Below are 21,152 nucleotides of genomic sequence, written 5' to 3' on the forward strand. Positions count from 1 at the left end.
ACGGGATCGATTCCACGACCTCTGAACTGTGAGGCGGACGTGCTAACCAGTCGGCCACCGTGCCGCCCTGTATATACATATATACAGTAATCTCTCCTGGGTAATGGGTTAGCGGCATACCTGCTTCACACTTCCTACCAGTAAGTGGCGGTAATGCCCCTGACAACCATCATAACGCTCCATTAGAAGAAGAAAAAGAGTTCCACTCGCCCAAGCTACCAAGGTTCAAAACCAAACGCACCTCATTAAAACAAACCAGAAAGCGAATGCTGTTTGTCACGTGACTCGACGTGTTTTCTTTAGCCTTTACAGCCAAGTTGCTAATTGTGGCTTGACAACTTGGCCCCAGCTTCTTTTAATCGTATGTCGACAAGCGTTTGAAGAAACAATTACAGGTGAATTTGCGTTTTTTTGGGGTCGTGGGGGGTAGTTTGGTTTGTTTTTCCTCCCCCCCGTGCCGTCGAATTTAATGTATAGCTGTCGACATTCTGAAAATGCCTTGGGTTTTTTTTGTCGCAGAATCTATCTTCTAAAATCCGAATTACAACACTTTCTTGGTGAGGGTCGCTGTTTAACTCGGCGTAATACCACGTCTTTGAAAAGCAACAACAACACACACACACGCACACACCTTGTCAGACAGCCATTGTAATCTTAATTACTTGCTTTTATTTCCTAAATTAGATTATATACTTTGCCTCTAGGGGGGTGGGGAGGTTCAGTCTTCTAAAAAAAATGTCGGTTGTTGAACTGTTCCTAAACTAAAATGGAGAAAGGCTTCCACTTAACTTTCGATCAACATAGCCTATATGCGAAAAAGGAAGTTGCTACCAGGAACGCAAACAGCACTGGGATTGGGTACCAAAAAGCGGGTTGGTGGAGAGGGTGCGGGGTGGGTGGTCGAGCCTGTCGGTAAAGAATATTCACCAGGCGCTGTCGCTGTACTTAGTTTCACTTTTGTATACGAACGTATTATGCTTTCTTTTTAACGACTGTAGTGGATAGATCATGCAAATTGTTAGATCAAGTTACATCACCTACGCCAAGGAGTTTATACTTTCACGCATATGTGCAGTTTTTCGTCAACATGTTTTAGTGATATGAATGGTGTTCAAGCTTCGGTCCAGTCCACTCATAATGTACATTTGGCAGCATCTATAATCAACATTTGAAAATCCAGTTTAAAAAAACAAAAGGTCAAGTGAGGTTAGATAAGAGGCACAGTTTGCTCCCGTGGATTTAGAAGTTCTGATATAATTGCTAACCTATTGAATTCATTGGTGAGAAATGTTGAGAAAAGATGCTTTATGCATTTTCCACAATTTAAAATCACTCCCTTTATTAAAAGCTTGTCTGTGACATGCTTTTGTCAAAAAATACTAAGGATTAAGAATTACGGCACCATCGTTTTTAAGCATTGTTCAGCACAGCCTATTTTAAGGGGGCGGTTCTCTTTCATGAAAATGAACCACTGCTTAACCCCAAACCCTCTATTGCTAGGCCCACGGCGAGTATGGCTTTTGTTACCATGATGACAAAGGACAAAGCTACGCAGTTGTGACTAGGTGAGCTGCTACTGCTTATGGAACGGCAGCCCAAAGTGTGAAGATTTCTTTGGTTTTGAAAATGTTACACTGATGGGTGGGCAGGCACTCCACACTCAGACTTTTTTTCCATTTTTCCATTTTTTCCAATTTGCATGCCATAAATAGTAATATACTAATCATGAGTTTCAATCCAAAATCAAGTTAATCAGACAGTATGTGAGTTGCTAACTTGGTTTCACTGATTGTCCATGCAAGCCAAATGTAATTATGATCTTTTTCTTGTCATTCTCAGCTGATAGCCCGAGATGAGCATATTTCACGAACGAGTGCGACATTTAGTGGCTGTTTATGAGCACACGTTAGAGCAACAAATAGTGAGGCGAGGCTCATACCTGCCGTGCAGTGATGAGGAGCTGCGGAAGCAGGTGGAGGACCTGTTGAGCAACAAAAATGCTCAAGAAGTGCACTGCTTGAGTCTAGATTCTCTGAAGGTTATGGAGGAATCACTCAAAGTGGAAGCAGCATTAGCAAAAGCATCCAAAGCAATTAGCGCCAAGCAAGTGAAAGCAAGAAGAGGACTGCAGGGCCTTGCTAAAGCATTTGGGCTTCTGGAACAAGCAGCTTTGAACCTGTACCTTGGACCCTGGAGGGAAGAGTACAAAGTTGTTAAGGTTAACAGATTTTTTAAGTATTTGATTTGTGATATGTAATATCCTTAATAACTAATGCAGTATTTCATGGAGAAGGGAAGAGTATATTTCATATCATATTTGTTTCTCTTGTCTCCCAGATGTACTCAGGCATGTTCACACACTACATCAAACCGGTGCTGTCCGTGGCACAGATTGAGAAACTGTTTGGCCTGCTAGGATACCAACACTCAACATGGCAAGAGCAGCTTCATCTCCAGTTGCCCACAGTCAGCCCATTGATTTTGGATGATCTCCTCTGCCTGTCGTGTGCCTTTTTTCTGGCACGCTGCGAGTGTCGGCTCCTTCTGACGGCCTTGGAGAATCATAGCGGTGACGCCCAGTGGGAGCTATGTATGGTCAGAGAGAGACTGCGGGGATATGTCCTTCAGGTATGTTAGAATGAATTCTGCATTGGAAATTATAATTATTATTATTATTTTAATGTAAGTTTTCACCAAAGCCTCACATGCCACAAGACATGTTAATAAGACACCTGGAAGCTGTTTTAAATTGTGGAAAAAATGCTGGTCAGTGATCTAAGTGAAACATACAACAGGGGCTGCTTTTTTAAAAATCTTTCTATCAGGCGCTAGCAAGCCATCTTTTAAAGATTGCACAATTAACAAATTAAATATTGATGAATTTACTAGGCCTGACGTGTAAAAAGTGAAAAATGAGTTTTCGTGCATGCTTACATACTCAAAATCAGCATTGTTTTTTTGGCAAACTGGGTGTTACCATGTTAACAGCTTTTTGCGAAAAATCTCAAACTTTGTGTTTTAACATCATGAAGGCCCTAAACACTCTTCCGAACAAATATGCCGTGGATCTGGCTAACCTACCAAGAGAAAAACTTCAAAGAATAAAACATGTACTAACTTTCTCCAGTAGGTGGCGCTACCACTATGATGAAAACTAAGTTCGTAGATGTCTTTAGGTGCAGACTCTAATCAAATGTGTGAAAGTTTGACAAGATATTATCATGTGGATCATGCTACAGCAGCTTTTAAAGTCAATGTAATGCCGAATTGTAAAGTAAATTCAAAACGGAGGACCTCCTGTTAAATTTAGTATATGGCTCCAAAATACTTTTTTTGTCGGCCTTGACCTGTTACATATACCACCAAATTTTCATAGATGTAGGTGAAACATAAAAACCGGGGCTGACCAAGGCTGACCTGTTTTCTGAATCTGAGCCGTGATTGGTCGTTGTGAGCAGTTGTGATGTCATTTTCAGTCGACAGAAGTCAAAATGGATGGATTTAAGTCTAAGTCAAATTTATTTATATAGCCCTTAATCACAGGAAAGTCTCAAAGGGCTTCACATATGCACCAGATCATATACACGACATCCCCTGATCTTAACCCCCAGGAGGGCAAGGAAAAACTCAAAAAACCCCATCTGGGGAAAAGTGAGAAACCTTGAGAAGGGACCACAGATGGGGGAATCCCCCTTCCAGGATGATCAGGACGCAATGTATGCTGTGGGCAATATTGAACACACATTATAGTACTATGCAGTGTTTGTTAAAGTGACGTGAAAGTTAATCAAATGAAGTGCTGCAGGAAGATGACATCGATGAAGTGAGCAGGGGCCCAATGTTCGTCAATGTGGAAATCTCCATAACAGCGCCTCCGAGGATGTGGTCAGCCTCCAATCTTGTAGCAGTCAGTTGCTGTTGGATCGAAACAGCAACCTCCAATTCGGTCGTCATCACCTGATTCCCAAGCCTGGGAAAAGGGGGCAGAAAAAGAATAGAAGCGGCAGTAAAGAGGCCAAAACAAACAGTACAACTAAACGCAGAATCATACAAATAAGTCTTAAATCGTGTTTTAAACATTTCTCTCGATGGATGGCCCCCGGAGATGTCTAAAAACGAGTGCATTTTGCTGCTTAACTTATATTCCTAACACAAAATTAATCAGAATGCCGTGTTTCAACTAGTGGGCCTGCTGGGCACCTAGCCTTATCTTAGTCCAGTCAATATGATCATCTGAAGTTCGATTATAATCTCCTCCCAAAATTATATTACCCTCTGTACATGCTAATCTTTTACTAAGCCCCTGAAAAAAAGGACATATATTCTTTGTTTGGCGCATATATATTACAAAGAACTACTTTAACCCCATTCATTAGCGCTTCTACTATCAGAGTTCGTTCATAAGAGTCTGTAGATTGATCCAAAACAACAACATTAAACTTTCTTGATAAGGATGACAACCTCACAACTCTTACTCAACACAGAATTATGAAATACTTGACCAACTCAAACACGTTTCATTTTTAAGGCTACTCCTCATCCCTAAAGTGTCTCATGAATGTCTGCCTTTTTAGACTTGAGATACATCAGTATCTTTTTTCGCTTAAATTAAGTACTACAGCCGTTGATATTCCAGGTTACTATATTAATATGCCTACCAACCATATAAGCGGAAGTCAACCCAAACATATTTTTTTCAAGAATATGTTCCCAGCAGGTTCACTAGTTGATTAATTTTGCGTTTGTGGAATATGTTAAGCAGCAAAATGCACTCGTTTTTAGCCATCTTGGGGGCGGCCATTTTGTTTTCTGTCGACTGAAAATGACATCACAGCTGCTCACAACGACCAATCACAGCTGACCTGTTTTTTTAATCTGAGCTGTACTGGCTATGATATGATAAGCGGCCCCGGTGTCACCTCCCAGCGCGGGTTACGTGACATGACAATGAGGAAATACAAACACGCTTGAGCGCACGTTGCTGTCTCACATGTTGCGATGACAGTTTCCCACACGGACGGATGCACCACGCAGCTTGTTGCTGCAAAGTAAGCATAAGCAAGCTACTCACCCACGTTCCCCCTTACCCGCCACCTTCCAGATCTTTTTTGCAATAAAATTAAATGCAAAACAACTTGTTTTAACTCAACTCAACTGACGTTGGCACATCAAGGTGGAGTTCATGCACTTCTTCTGGCGTTCACTACTTCCGGAAATACGACATAGCAAACTTGCTGTGTATAGGGGTTTGCTGGTATGCTTTTATTTTGAAGGCTGGGAAGGAGAGGAAGTGGAAAATAAATACCTTGTTGACTGCCATTTCTGGCGGTCTGTTGAACCCAAATAATTATAAAATACGGAAAAAAACAACCCCGGGGCTCGCAATGGAAGTAAGCACGTGCAGTTTGGTAAGTAATAAAGTACTGTAACGAACTGAGTTATCTTTGTTGTGGTTGAAATTGTGTTTTGCAGAGTTATGTTGTTTCCTAGCCTGTTGAATGCGTTGCGCGGCTCGCTGGATGGGAGGGGGCGCGGGCGAGAGAGGAGGAGCGGAGGACGAAGGAGAGGGAGTGTGACTGGGTGGATTGAATGGTTGTTGTACTTGTGTTGGCGTCCGCTACGAGCCACAGTAGCCGGTTGAATTAATAAAAACGCGTTCATTGAACTACGACTGATTCTGCGTATCATTGGGAGACACTACAGTACTGTGTGGTGCTTTTTGAAGCGTGTTTGAAGTGTTTCCACAGCGGGTTTGAATAGTAAATTAGCCAGCTAATGATCCTTAAAAAGCCTCTGACGTTAGCGTCCTTCCCGCAGCGACGTCAATCACGGATGCTTTTTAAAAATTTTTATTTATTTATTTATTTTTATTTCTATTTTTTGGGGGGGTCAGGGGTCAGAACGGGACAGGGGCCGACAATGTTTATGAATATGGCCGGGGGGTCGCCGCCGGAAGGGTACCCAGGTCAAGGGTGGAGGGTCGCGGCCGGACGGGCAAAAAATGGTCACGTGCCCAGCTCTGCTTATTCTACATATAAGCTGAAGGGGTTCCTTCCTCCCTCTTTCACTTGTACTGTACTTTCCCTTTGCCTCACTGTTCTACCATTTTCTTCTTTCCTTCCCACCTCCCTTCCTCTCATCCTTGACATGAGCACAACATGTTAAGTACATTAAACAAATTATATGTGAATACCTCCCCACCCCACACACAAAAAAAGCTAATTAACATCTAGGACTCTTCTGCTCCTATTTGCCAAATTCATGTTGAGAAGTCCTATTGGATTGTGATTTTGTATAACAAAAATTAAGTTAATTATAATTATACTATCAACCATCACTTTCAGAGTGGTGTGTGCCACCATCTTGACTTCCAAGTGAATCTTGAAAATATTAAGAGGACTATAGTTAGGGTACTGATTTAAAAATGTTCATAATGCAATGAAACTACTAGTTATTTTTAAAATGTCTTGCATAGCATAGCGTAAGTGTGTAAAAATCCCTTTCACAAATACTTCATCTAGATTTGTAAACTCCTACAAAATACATTTTATCCGAGCAAATTTCTGCATAAAACATACCTTCATTTTCCGATTCCGTAGGTACATAGTCAGGAGAGTCATCTTTGTCGGTATTGATCGATTCTAAAGTAAAGAGAACCTTTTTACTGCACTTTATGCAATATTGACATAAAATTGTTGCAAAAACGTTGTATCCTCTGCAGTGTCTGAGAACCATATTCCTGTAGCTCCTCAACAAACCTTTGTCACTTGTATTGCCACTTTCTTTCTTCTCTGCCTCAACCGTGAAAGGGAGAGAGACATGTCTATCCTGAAAACGATGAGAGAGGCTTGTATCGGACAAGCGACGTGAATGAATTAAGTTTTATCTTATTTTGAAATCGAATGAACACGTAAACACCACAGTCGTGGGTATTGACCGCACTAATGTCTGACCTGCGCGGTAAATGCCTGCTGTGTTTACATTGCGGACATGTCATGTTGTTTGACACAAATGGAACGTTACTAGAGGTGGACAGGAACAAATTATATATATGACACTTTACAAACAGTTAGTGTATTGACAAACTTTACCTTTACATCGTTGAAGTTGAATGCAGATATCCCATATACGTGAATATTTTAAAAACGACAAAAATGGACATACGTTTTTTTCCACAGGACAGCGACGATATGAAATCTGAGTCATTTCAAAAGCTGCTTAATTTTTGTCTCTCTCTAGGTTGCGCTGGAGAACACTAAGAGGGCAATGGGATTCAAGCAGCCATTGATGGAGTCTGATGAAGAATCAGATGTGGATCTGTATACAGACAAGCAGGTTAATGGAGGACAGCGAGTGATGCTTGTCCCTATTGATGACAGTTCCCGCTCATTAGAGTGGTGCAAACTGCCTGTTAAAATGCAGCACAATGGAGAACTGTCCTCATGCTCCCAAGCCATGAAAGAATGTGTTTGTGTTTCGACACTTAGCTGCCAGGTTACCAGTAGGTCAGAATCTGAACCATTCAGAGGCTCCACAGCCAGAGTGAGCCCACCCAGCAGCGCTGTTGGGGAGACAACTGCTGATTTGGATCTACAACCTTATGGTCGACAGGAGGGTGCGGTAGGGATGGGAAAGAATGATGATGAAAGCAGCCACCTTTGCAGCTGCCTCCAATCTCCTCACCTTTACTTGAACCAGTGTATTGAATGCAACACCATCCATGACAACTCCTGTGCTGTGCTTAAGCATTGCTCCCAGGGAGGGCACAAAGTGCTGTTGGCTGATGAGATGAAAGAATCAGCAGCGGTGTCACCTCCCAGTCGAAACGTCAGGCCACAAACTTTGAATGTGTCACCAACCCTCAGCAGCAGCGCTGTGGCAATGTCCTCTCTAGCTTTATGTGATAACCCTAAATCATTGATTCCCCATTTATCATTCAATAAGTTATCATGACTGCTGCAAACCACCTTGACTCCTTTGCTACCTGCAAAGGCCTATACTTTTGCGAAAGCCAAAACGCACTCAAAACACTGGGAAAGTGCTCTTGAGGGAGTGCTTGTTCCAGAAAGCCCTTGGTTCTGTGCAGATATTGTGGAAATGAGTATTGCTTGTTGGTATAGAAATCTTCTCTTGTGTATCTGTGGCCCAACACTTAACCAGGCATCTTCACTGTAATTTGTCAGTATCGATAAGGCCAAGGTTATTCTCATTTCAGTGCCTTAAACGTGCAGAGTTGGAAAAAAAGCACAATGAACATGATGCTCAAATGTTGCCTTGATTTAATAAAAACATTTAAATGAAAAACACAGTTTGTGTGAAACATTGTTATTATTTAGCGCTTGTGTCCAACCTTTTTTCCGTTTTTCCGTAGTATCGAGCAGGAACTGCTTGAGTTTGCACTACTGCGGGCTTCGCCATGGCTTCCGGATACAATACCGGGACCTCTGTGGTAAGGAATCGATCGTTAATGTAATATAGTAGTAGAAAATTTAGTGCATACGTTTTTTTTCTGAGTGAGGGAATTTCTCTATTTATATTTATAATTAGTGCTGTCAAATGTACCGCGTTATCGGCCGGTAAATTTTGTAATTGATCTTGTCAAAATGTTTGACTCATTTAACGCATGCGCAGAATGGCTGCCGCGTCATAATCCCACTCAGAAGTGCACAGTGAGCAGCAGAGCGGATGCGTGTCGCCCGCCGGAGTATAAAGCATTTTGAGAGAGGGCAGCTTTAAATCTCAGAAATGTGAATAAATTGGTTTGCCTCAGCGACTCAGGATGAGTAGAGAAGAGCGCTGTCTTGTTTTGTGTTAAATAAAGTCAGTTCAAAGGAGATTTTTTTTAAAAATTAAATTCGAAGAACAAATACCGGTATACAGAAAACTTGTATACAATAAGTACACATTAAACAATGCATTCCAGGGGGTATAATCAAGTTACATACAATCAAAAACTTAATAGTTAGTGAAACAGTAATTGTTTTTAATGCCTTTTTGTTCAGTGAGCTACTGATCAAGTTTGTATAAGACTGAGTGTCATCATAAAAGTGTTTAAAACGTGGTTTCTGGTCATTATGTTTGCATTTGTGAATATAGAATTTAGCAAGGATGAGTAACAAATTTAATAAAGAATACATATTTTTTCTTTTGACTCCTAAAAAAACCAAAACATCTTCCCATTTCAAAGTAAAGTCTGTGTAGAGTTGTCCAATAATAAATCTACTGAAGTCCTTCCAAAAAGTTGTGGCGTGTGAACAGATCCAGAAGAGGTGCTGAACAGTCTCAGCGTGGTTTCCAAAGAAACAACAATTCACATTGATGTCCCTTTTAAACTTTGTCAACTAATGATTTACAGCATAACATTTGTGAATAATTTTATATGACACCTGTTTCACCTTATTTGTTCAAAAAAATTTGTTCAGCATTGTCCATACATTTTTCCAGTCGATATCACAAACAAAAGAGTTCCAATAAGAAATTACACATGAAACATGTAACCCACTTCAGGGTATAAGATAAGAATGCCTTTATTGATCCCACAGTGGGGAAATTTTCATTGTTACAGCAGCAAAGATATAGGTCACACAGGGACGGCGGCATAATGTAGCCATTAATGTATAACATTGGCAAACATTCGGGATCAAACCTATGTAAATATACGCAGTAACGTGTATATACACACCAACATACATCTACATAAAAAGTATGAGGAACACTCATTTTGGCCTGTACATAGTACAGAGGAAAAATACTCTAAGTAAGTGACAGTGCTGCAGTGCTGTAGTGAAATGTAAGGAACAGCATTGGATAAAAATAAAACTAGACTAACAGTAGTGGGGAATGTTGAGTATTGCACGGTATTACAGTAGTGGGGAATATTGGGTATTGCACGATATGAGCTCAGGTGCAGGACTGCACAATTGCACTAATGTCCGCCAGTTTGAAGAGACTACACAATGTTCTTGTTAAAGAGTCTGACAGCAGCAGGCAAGAAGAAACAGCGGAATCTCTCCTTTGCACAGCGAGGGTGTAACAGTCTGTCAGTGAAGGTGCTGTGGAGTGCTGTTAGGGTGCCCTGGAGGGGGTGGTCCGGGTTGCCCAGCATTGATGACAGCTTGGCTAACATCCTCCTGCCCCCCACCGAGTCCACACAGTCCAGGGAGCAGCCCAGGACAGAACCGGCCCTCCTGACCAGTTTGTCCAGCCGCTTCTTGTCCCGGGCCGAGACGCCGCCTGCCCAGGTGACCACTCCCTGGAAGATAACTGATGCAACCACCGAGTCATAAAAGTTCCTGAGGAGTGTCCCCTGAACCCCAAAAGACCTCAGTCTCCTGAGTAGGAAGAGTCTGCTCTGACTCTTCCTATAGAGTCTGTGTTGTCGCACCAGTCCAGTTTATTGTTCAGATGAACACCCAGGTACTTGTAAGTTGAGACTCTCTCAACATCTGTTCCCCGGATATTCACTGGTGCAGGTGAAGAGTGCTGGCGCCTACCGAAATCAGCCACCATTTCTTTGGATTTCCCCGCATTGATCAGGAGGCGGTTCTACTGGCACCAGTCCACAAAACCCTGAGTAAGTTCTCTGTACTCCCGGTCACCTCCGCCTGCGATGAGGCCGACAATCGCAGAGTCGTCAGAGAACTTCTGCAGGTGACAGGTAGGGGTGTTGTTGTTGAAGTCCGAGGTGTAGAGGGTGAACAGGAAGGGAGCCAAGACAGTTCCCTGTGGGGCCCCCGTGCTACAGAGGAGCACGTCAGACACACAGTCCTGTGTCCTCACATTCTGTGGCCAGTTTGTGAGGTAGTCCTGGATCCATGTGGTGAGGTGGTGCGCCACCCCCGCCCGCTCCAGCTTGTCTCCCAGTAGGATGGGCTGGATGGTGTTGAAAGCACTGGAGAAATCAAAGAACATGATCCTCACAGTGCTCCCCGCCTTCTCCAGGTGGGAGAGTGAAGTGTGGAGGAAGCAGATGATGGCATCATCCACACTGATGCCAGGCTGATATGCGAACTGGAGTGGGTCCATTGAGGAGCTCACCAGGGGGCGCAGGTGGACAAGGACCAGTCTCTCCAGGGTCTTCATCAGGTGAGACGTCAGCGCCACTGGTCTGAAGCTGTTGAGCTCCTTCGGGTGGGGGGTCTTTGGCACCGGGACCAGGCAGGATGTTTTCCATAGCTGGGGGACCCTGCCCAGCTTCAGGCTCAGGTTGAACATGTGCTGGACAATTCCACACAGCTGGTCTGCGCAGGATTTGAGGAGCGGGGGGCTGATGCCATCTGGACCCGCTGCCTTCCTCGCCTTCATCTTCTTTAGCTGGTTCCTCACCTGAGATGTTGTGAAGGCCAAGGCTGGGCAGGAGGGAGTGGTGGCTATCTGGTGTAGCTGAGAGCTGGAGACTGTGGAGAAAAGGGGGGAGGGGGTGACACGCCCAGCAGGAGGAGTAGGTGGAGGCTGCAGCAGGAGAGACTGAGTGGAGGCAGGCATCTGATCGAACCTATTGAAAAAGAGGGTCAGCTCATTTGCCCACTGCAGGTCCCCCCCAGTCCGGGTCTTGGGTTGTCCGTGGCCTGAGATGGTCTTCAGGCACCTCCAGACTCCCCTGGCGCTATTCTGCAGCAGCTGCTCCTCCATCCTCTTCCTGTAGGACCTTTTCCCCTCTCTGATCCTCCTCCTCAGCTGGCGCTGCACAGTCTTCCGCTCCTCTATGTTGCCTGACGCAAAAACCCTCCTCTTCTCCTTCAGGAGAGCTTTTATGTCTGGTATGATCCAGGGTTTGTTGTTGGAGAAACACCTTACTGTCCTGGTGGGTATGGTGTTCTCCATGCAGAAATGTATATAGTCGGTAACAGTGTCCGTTAGACTACTAATGTCTTCCCCGTGAGCATCGCTGAATACTTCCCACACAGTTGTGCTGAAGCAGTCCTTTAAGGCCTCCTCGGCCTCTCCAGACCATCTCTGAACCGTGCGGGTTACAGCTGGCTGCCTGCGGACCAGAGGTTTGTACACAGACTGGAGAGCCACCAGGTTGTGATCAGCTTTGCCCAGCGGGGGGAGGGGCAGTGATGTGTATGCCTCCTTGGTGTTGGCATAGAAAAGGTCCAGTGTTTTATTGTCTCTGGTGTGGCAGGTGACATACTGTGTGAATGAAGGCAGAGAGGAGGAAGGGGAGGCATGATTGAAGTCACCAGAGATGAGTATCAGGGCATTTGGGTGCTGTGTTTGTAGCCTGCTCACTGCTGCAGTCAAGACATCACAGGCTGTGTCGCTGCTGGCAGCTGGTGGGACGTAGACGGTCACCACGATCACATGACTAAACTCTCGCGGGATGTAGAATGGCCTCATGCCAACAGCTAGCAGCTCAATATCCCTGCTGCGAAGCTGCTCCTTAATCGTGATGTGCCCAGGATTACACCATCTATCGTTCACAAACACAGCCAGCCCTCCTCCTTTCCTCTTTCCACTCTCCAGCGTCCTGTCCGCGCGTATGATTTGGAAGCCGTCCAATTCTACGACCGCGTTCGGCGTTAGCGCTGTTAGCCACAACTCCGTGAATAGCATCAGGCTAGCGTCCCGGAAGTCCCTCTCATGCCGGGTAAGCGCCGCTAGCTCGTCCATCTTGTTGGGGAGCGATCTAACATTCCCCATGATAACAGACGGGAGGACGGGATGGTATCGTCTCCTCCTTTCCCGGCGTTTAACCCCCGCACGAGATCCCCGTCTCTTCCTCCTCAGCTCACGGGGGATATCGGGTCTCGCCCCGGGAGCCGGCGCAGGGTTAGCACGGACTGCTAGCAGCTGATTCCGGTTGTAAACAATGGGGGCTCGGCTCCGAGCCAAGTCGCCGGACACGATCGCGCAAAAAATAGCCATCAGCAGCAGCAAGAATACCGCAGTTTGGGTGTCCATTGCTACGCAAGTTACGACTATCAACTATATGAAAAAAGTATGAGGTAGAGTAATATTAAGAACAAAAACACACAAAAAGGCTCACCGATGAGCCGGAGCTACTGTAGCGGGCTGCCACTCGCGCGGCGCCGGAAACGGAATGTGTAAAATACTCAAATTTTTGAGGCACTAAACGTGAACGAAAACTCACCGAACTTTGCACACACATTGGTCCTGGCGAAAAATTTGATATTTTGAAGTCGCAATACTTTAATACTCAAAAACGGGGTCTGCAGGAACCCCAAGAACTCCTCGATATTTTCATCAAAGGAAAGTCCCGGTAAGTTTGACCTACGGCTACGAAACCTGGGAGGCACGTGTAGCACCCTCAGGCCTACAAAAATTCTTTGGTCCCCATGCCCGAACATGTACAGGGTTCTGCAGGGACCCCAAGATCCCCTCGAATTTGTTATCAAAGGAAAGTCCTGGTAAGTTTGACCTACGGCTATGAAAACTGGGAGGCATGTGTAGCACCCCCAGACGTACAAAAAGTCTTTGAGACCCTTGCCCGAACATGTACAGGAAGTGAGTGATGAGGATTCTTAAGTAGACCATTAGCCCGTTTGTGAACATGTACAGGGGTCATACATTTGCCCCCAAGTCCGAGATGGTTCACCCGAATGACTTCAAATTTGAGTAGTACCATCTCATCACGTAGGACAACAATAGGGAAAAATATTTTACGTTTTTGAAACACTATATGACGGGGGCTGAGCATCAAACTTTGCGTTTCATAATTTCTGCTTAATGAAGGATTCTAAGTTGTACGTTTTACCTACATCTATGAAAATTTGATGGTATATGTAACAGCCTAAGACCTACAAAAATGTATTTTACAGTCATGTGCTAAACCTTACAGGAAGTCAACCATTTCGAATTTCCTTTGGAATTGTCGCAACCTTTTGTGACTTTCACTGTGGTCATATTTGAACGAACTCCTCCTAGAGCATTTATCCGATCGTTTTCAAACTTTGCATGCTTCATCTAAAGATGGTTAAGATGAAAAGTTATTTAAATCTTTTTATTTCGCTGTCCAGGAAGTGAGTAATGAGTATTTGAAAGTACAACTTTGGACCATTCTGCACATTTACAGGGGTAATGCATTTGCCCCCAAGTCCGAAATTGTTCACCCGATTGACTTCAAATTTGGGTTGTAGAATCTTAACATGTGGGACAACAATAGGGGGAAAATATCTTACATTTTCAAAACACTATATGACGGGGGCTGAATATCAAACTTTGCATTTCATAATTACTGCTTAACGAAGGATTCTGGGTTGTACATTTCACCTACATCCATGAAAATTTGGTGGGATATGTAACAGTCTAAGACCTACAAAAATGTATTTATAGCCATGTGCTAAACCTTACAGGAAGTCAACCATTTTGAATTTCCTCTGGAATTCTCTACAAACTGGCGGACGTCTCTACAAACTGGCGGACATTAGTGCAATTGTGCAGTCCTGCACCTGAGCTCATATCGTGCAATACCCAATATTCCCCACTACTGTAATACCGTGCAATACTCAACATTCCCCACTACTGTTAGTCTAATTTTATATTTATCCAATGCTGTTCCTTACATTTCACTACAGCACTGCAGCACTGTCACTTACTTAGAGTATTTTTCCTCTGTACTATGTGCAGGCCAAAATGAGTGTTCCTCATACTTTTTATGTAGATGTATGTTGGTGTGTATATACATGTTTATATACACATGTTACTGCGTATATTTACATAGGTTTGATCCTGAATGTTTGCCGTTAATGTTATACATTAATAGCTACATTATGCTGCCGTCCCTGTGTGACCTATACCTTTGTTGCTGTAACACTGAAAATTTCCCCACTGTGGGATCAATAAAGGCATTCTTATCTTATCTTATCTTCTAATTGTTGCAACTTTTTATGACTTTTAAGTGGTCATATTTTAACGAACTCCTCCTAGTGCATTTATCCGATCGTCTTCAAACTTTGTATGCTTCATCTAAAGATATTTAAGATGAAAAATTATTGAAATCTTTTTATTTTGTTGTCCAGGAAGCTAGTAATGAGTATTTGAAAGTACAACTTTGTACCTTTTGTGCACATTTACAGAGGTCATACATTTGCCCCCAAGTCCGGGATGGTTCACCCGATTGACTTCCCATTTGGGTTGTACCATCTCAACACGTGGGACAACAATAGAGAAAAATAGTTTACGTTTTCGAAACACTATATGATGGGGGCTGAACAGCAAACTTTTCATTTCATAATTCCTGCTTAACGAAGGATTTTGGGTTGTACATTTCACCTACATCTAGGAACATGTCCTGGTATATGTAACAGCCTAAGACCTACAAAAATGTATTTTATAGTCATGTGCGATATTTTCATCAAAGGAAAGTCCTGGTAAGTTTGACCTACGGCTACGAAACCTGGGAGGCAGGTGTAGCACCCTCAGACCTACAAAAATTCTTTGGTCCCCATGCCCGAACATGTACAGGGGTCTGCAGGGACCCCAAGAACCCCTCGATTTTTTTCATAAAAAGAAAATCCTGCTAAGTTTCACCTACGGCTATGAAAACTGGGAGGCATGTATACCATCCCCAGATGTACAAAAAGTCTTTGAGACCCAAGCCCGAACATGTACAAGTAGTTAGTTATGAGGATTCTCAAGTAGAACGTTAGCCCATTTGTGAACATTTACAGGGGTCATACATTTGACCCCAAGTCCGAGATAATTCACCCGATTGACTTCAAATTTGAGTTGTACCATCTCATCACGTGGGACAACAATAGGGAAATTTTTTTTACGTTTTCGAAACACTATATGACGGGGGCTGAGCATCAAACTTTGTGTTTCGTAATTCCTGCTTAACGATGGAATCTAGGTTGTACGTTTTACCTACGTCTATGAAAATTTGCTGGTATATGTAACAGCCTAAGACCTACAAAAATGTATTTTATAGCCATGTGCTAAACCTTACAGGAAGTCAACCATTTTGAATTTTCTCTGGAATTGTCGCAACTTTTTGTTTTTGTCGCAAAATTTGGGTTCTACCATCTCATCACGTTGGACAACAATAGGGGAAAATCTTTTACGTTTTCGAAACACTATATGACGGGCTGAGCATCAAACTTTGCGTTTTATAAGTCCTTTTTAATGAAGGATTCTTGGCTGTACTTTTCACAAACATCTATGAAAATGTGGTGGTATATGTAACAGCTTAAGACCTACAAAAAAATTATTTTATAGCCATGTAGTAAACCTTACAGGAAGTCAACCATTTTGAATTTACTTTTGAATTGTCGCATCTTTTTGTGACTTTCATAGTGGTCATATTTTAACGAACTCCTCCTAGAGCATTTATCCGATCGTCTTCAAACTTTGCATGCTTAATCTAAAGATGTTTGAGATTAAAATGTAATGAAATATTTTCATTTCGTCCAGGAAGTGAGTACTGAGTATTTGAATGTGCAACTTCGGTCCATTTGTGCACATTTACAGGGGTCACACATTTGTCACCTAGTCCCAGATGGTTCACCCGATTGACTTCAACTTTGGGTTGTACCATCTCATCATGTTGGACAACTATTGGGGAAAATCTTTGTTTTCGAAACACTGTGTGACAGGGGATGAGCATCAAACTTTGCGTCAAACCTTCTTGGAGTGAGGATGCACTCTCTTCCCGTCCTGATCTTTGTTGTTACTTTGTATTTTTCTTGATAAACACTTTTTACTCTTGAACTTCCGTGTCATATCTGCGAATGGGTCCAAATCCCGATCCACACATGACAGAATGTACTGACCCGTCATGGACCCAGCAGACTCAGACACAAGCCCTCAAGCCAAAGACATCACCACCTGCTCCTAAACATCCCTCCACCTCCAATCAGGTAGTGATTGTCTCACCGGGTGCTGCTTTGCCTTTTCACTGGGAACCTCTCGTGTTGCTCCTTCACGATGGGTCGCTCAAGCCGTCGCAAGTCACGGTCTGCCTCAAACCGCCCGCAGCATGCTGACCACCCCCAAACCCTTTGTGTAAGCTCTGTCTTTTCTTCCATGTCTCTCTCATCTTTGCCACCTACTTGTCCTAATTTTGTACAGTCCCCTTCTAGTTTAACAGCCGATGTTTTGTTTTTAGACTCTGATTTTTCTGACTGTGAAGATGGCCATGATTTGGGTAATCTCCTTTCTGATTCTGATTCTGACATTGATTTTGGGCTTCCTGCTTTTTCAAGCCCTCCTCAGTTTTTGCACGATGATGATCCCTCAGTTTTCGATTCAGATTTTGACACTGATTTTTGTTTTCTGGGTCCCTTCCCAAGTCACTATACAAGCCGTTGTCAATTTTTGTCACGTTTTTCTGATGATGATTCCTTAGTGTCCACTCCAGAACACTTTTCATCAGACCCTAGCTTGTGCTCCCGGTTGGCCATTTACACGGCACCCCCACGGGGTGGCCAACGTAGACGCCCAAGTAGAGGTTCTGGTTCCTCCCGTAAGTCCGCTTTTTCCACGTCGCGTCATTCAGAACCTTTAGCCCTAGTGTCCACCACTGAACCCTTCCCTTCAGACCCTACTTTGGGTGCCCGGTTGGCGGGCCCCCGTCCCGATGCCTCTGCAGTGCCAGGCCCTCTTCCCGGCACCTCGGCAACTACAGGCTCCCATGCCGGTTCCTCTGCAGTGCCAGGCCCTCTTTCCGGCACCTCAAAAACTACAGGCTCTCATCCCGGTTCCTCTGCAGTGCCAAGCCCTCTTCCTAGCACCTCGGTAACTACAGGCTTCCTCTGCAGTGCCAGGCCCCCTTCCCGGCACCCTGGCAACTACAGGCTCCCATGCCAGCTCCTCTGCACCCGGCTCCTCTGCAGTGCCACGCCCTCTTCCCGGCACCTCGGCAACTACAGGCTCCCATGCCAGCTCCTCTGCACAAGGTGCCTCAGCAGTGCCATGCCCTCTTCCCGGCACCTCGGCAACTACAGGCTCCCATGCCGGTTCCTCTGCTCTGCCAGGCCCTCTTCCCGGCACCAAGGCAACTACAGGCTCTCATTCCGGCTCCTCTGCAGTGCCAAGCCCTCTTCCCGGCACCTCGGTAACTACAGGCTCCCATGCCGGTTCCTCTGCTCTGCCAGGCCCTCTTCCCGGCACCAAGGCAACTACAGGCTCTCATGCCGGCTCCTCTGCAGTGCCAACCCCTCTTCCCGGCACCTCGGTAACTACAGGCTCCCATGCCGGTTCCTCTGCAGTGCCAGGCCCTCTTCCCGGCACCTCGGCAACTACAGGCTCCCATGCCAGCTCCTCTGCACCCGGTGCCTCAGCAGTGCCAAGCCCTCTTCCTGGCACCTCGGCAACTACAGGCTCTCATGCCGGGTCCTCTGCAGTGCCAAGCCCTCTTCCCGGCACCTCGGTATCTACAGGCTCCCATGCCAGTTCCTCTGCAGTGCCAAGCCCTCTTCCCGGCACTTCAGCAAATGCAGGCCCCTATCCTAGTTCCTCAGCACCACCAGACTCTGACGCTGTCACAGCGGCGCAACTTCTGCGGCTGCCCTTGGATTCTGCTACGACCGCTCCGGCAGCGCAACCTCTGCGGCTGCCCTTGGATTCTGCTACGACCGCTCCGGCAGTGCAACCTCTGCGGCTGCCCTTGGATTCTGCTACGACGGCACAAGACCTTCCGCTGCCCTCTGACTCGGCTCTGGTGGCGCAACCTCTGCGGCTGCTTTTGGATTCTGCTACAGCGGCGCAAGGCCTGGGGCTGCCTTCGTCCCCGGTGTGGCCTCCTGGACGCCCACAGGACTGGCCCCGCCAAGACCCTCTTGTCTGGCCTACGGGTCACCCACTAGACTTGTCCAGCCAAGACCTTCTCGTCTGGCCTCCTGGATGCCCACCGGACTGGCCCCACCAAGAACCTCTTGTCTGGCCTTCAGGAGGGCCACTAGATTGTCCCTGCCATGACCCTCTCGTCTGGCCTCCGGGTCGCCCACCAGATTGTTCCTGCCAAGACCCTCTCGTCTGGCCTCCTGGACGCCCACCAGACTGGCCCCGCCAAAAACCTTGTGTCTGGCCTTCGGGAGGACCACTAGATTGTCCCCGCCACGACCCTCTTGTCTGGCCTCCAGGTTGCCCACCGGACTGCTTGTGCCAAGACCCTCTCGTCTGGCCTTCTGGATGCCCACCGGACTGGTTCCGCCGGGGAACCTCTTGTCTGACCGTTCAGAATATTTTATAGAGGATAACAATATTGTTAAAGTAACAAATATACTGTATGGATCTTTTATTCATATTTGTAGTGAACTAGCAAAAGAAATTCCAGAGCCAAAAAGTAAATATGAAATAGATGAATATATTAAGAATAATTCTTCCACTATGTCTCTTAATGCTAAAAATGATATAGAAATATTAAATATTGTTAAAACACTAAAATATAAAAAGTCCACTCACTGTTTTAATATTAATATGACATTAATAAAAATTATTAAAAAACATGTTGTGCAACCTCTGACATATATTTGTAACCTGTCCTTTAAAACTGGTGTCTTCCATCAAAAATGAAAATAGCAAAAGTTATTCCGAAGAGTGGAGACAAACACTTATTTTCAAACTACAGACCTATATTGTTACTTCCACCATTTTCAAAAATTCTAGAAAAACTATTTGCACATAGACTTGACAATTTTATTACAAAACACGATCTTTTGAAAAATCTGTACGGTTTCAGGGAAAAAAAAGACCACAACTATGGCAGTAATGGAACTTGTGGAAGAAATTGCAACCAGTATAGATAAAAAAAGTTGTTGGTGTTTTCATAGACCTAAAAGAGATTTTGAGACTATAGATCACAATATATTTAATCAGGTTAATTCCTGGGGGCCAGATCCGGCCCGCAACATCATTATATGTGGCTCGCGAAGGCAAATCATGTGTGTTCACTTGACGTTTCACTTCACTGTTAACAAATGTATGTTAACAAATATTTCAAGCATTTGTTACCAATCCTTCCTTTTAAATACATAGAAACATAGTTGAACAAACCATCAACTCATACCTGTCAACCCCGGCCTGTGCTGAATCTTACAAAAGATGGATTTAATCTTACACAGTATCTATATATAATCTTACACAGTGTTTATCGCTCAACGGGGTCGGGTATGGGGGGTGGGGGTCATTGCTCATGAAAGTCGGCCGAGGTTTGCAGTCGGAATCGCTAACGGATGCTCTGGATTAGAGACAAAATGGGCAAGACGAGATCGGTCTAACAAAAAACGAGTTTTTCATTTTTAATTTCCCGTACAAAAATTATTATATGGCGTACACAATTTGAAATGATCAAAAAACGTATAAAATATGGGGAAAACGTACAAGTTGACAGGTATGATTAACTGGCTTCTGATTTCAAAACTAATTATCCATCAATTTGTTATGTTTAAGGCGATCATATATTTACATGGGTTCACAGTCGTAACAGCCCTCCGAGTGAAATCAGAACTATGATGTGGCCTGCGACAAAAATGAGTTTGACACCCCTGTGATACAACTTTATACTGCTCCGGAGAAAACCTTGAGCGGCTTCTGAAAACTGTGGGAAAAGAATTAAATGTACTAAAAAACTGGTTAGACACTAATAATTTATCTTTGAATTTAAACAAAACAAAGTATATCATATTTAGTCCCAGACAAACAACAAGTCAAAATTATTGTCAATTTTATTGAAATAGAAAGTGTATATGGAACTACATTTCTTGGAGTTATTATACACGAAAAATTATGTTGGAAATCACACATAGAAAATGTAAAAAGAAAAATGTCAACAACTATAGGTATTCTTTAGGGGTGTAACGGTTTTTGTATTTGTCATGTACCGTCTCGGTACGGGCGTCACGGTTCGGTGAACGCAGTCATACGACGAAAACGTCTGATGGGGGAAAAAAAAAAGTCAACACCTGAGACCAAGCGATCGCCACATTTGTTGTTCAACTGTGTGTCGGCATTGTTCGACCTCCGTTTGTTGCAGGAAAGACTTCAAACATGCTGTAACGAATTGGGTTATCTGTGTTGTGGTCGAATTTGTGTTTTGCCAAGTTGTGTTGTTTCCGAGGCTAATGAATGCATCGCGTGGCTCGCTTGATGGGATGGGGGAGGAGGAGAGAGGAGGAGCGGAGGACGAAGGAGAGGGAGCCGTGACACTTTGTGAACTTAACGGTTGTTGCACTGTATTGGCGTCGGCT

At 44.4% G+C, this 21,152-nt stretch overlaps 1 protein-coding gene and 1 long non-coding RNA gene across 3 annotated transcripts; one reads left to right on the forward strand and one right to left on the reverse strand.

Annotated features, from left to right (window-relative positions):
• Positions 1-213: 213 nt before the first annotated feature.
• On the forward strand, positions 214-8,308 carry spata2l (spermatogenesis associated 2-like). 2 transcript variants are annotated; one of them, XM_086029223.1, is made up of 5 exons: positions 216-395; positions 1,840-2,218; positions 2,338-2,628; positions 7,240-7,335; positions 7,488-8,308. In XM_086029223.1, exons 2-5 carry the CDS (start codon positions 1,853-1,855, stop codon positions 7,503-7,505), a joined length of 771 nt encoding a protein of 256 aa, XP_085885349.1. In that variant the 5' UTR covers positions 216-395; positions 1,840-1,852; the 3' UTR covers positions 7,506-8,308. The 2 variants fall into 2 exon arrangements, with proteins under 2 accessions (XP_085885348.1, XP_085885349.1); XM_086029222.1 differs by having other exon boundaries at positions 214-395; positions 7,240-8,308.
• LOC147148048 (uncharacterized) lies at positions 3,459-6,876 on the reverse strand. Its single transcript, XR_015086620.1, has 3 exons — positions 6,759-6,876; positions 6,579-6,641; positions 3,459-3,970 (listed from the first exon to the last, which is right to left on the reverse strand). It is a non-coding gene; the product is annotated as an uncharacterized LOC147148048 (long non-coding RNA).
• Positions 8,309-21,152: the final 12,844 nt, after the last annotated feature.

This window comes from Filicampus tigris, chromosome 4, assembly GCF_054856515.1.
Source record: "Filicampus tigris isolate MCC_2025a chromosome 4, RoL_Ftig_1.0, whole genome shotgun sequence".
Classification (NCBI taxonomy): Eukaryota; Metazoa; Chordata; class Actinopteri; order Syngnathiformes; family Syngnathidae; genus Filicampus; species Filicampus tigris.

Coding starts and splice junctions, on each gene's coding strand:
- spata2l (XM_086029222.1), top strand. CDS start 1,853: ATGAGCATATTTCACGAACGAGTGCGACATTTAGTGGCTGTTTATGAG. Junction 2,219..2,337: donor AAGAGTACAAAGTTGTTAAG/GTTAACAGATTT, acceptor CTTGTCTCCCAG/ATGTACTCAGGCATGTTCAC. Junction 2,629..7,239: donor TGCGGGGATATGTCCTTCAG/GTATGTTAGAAT, acceptor GTCTCTCTCTAG/GTTGCGCTGGAGAACACTAA.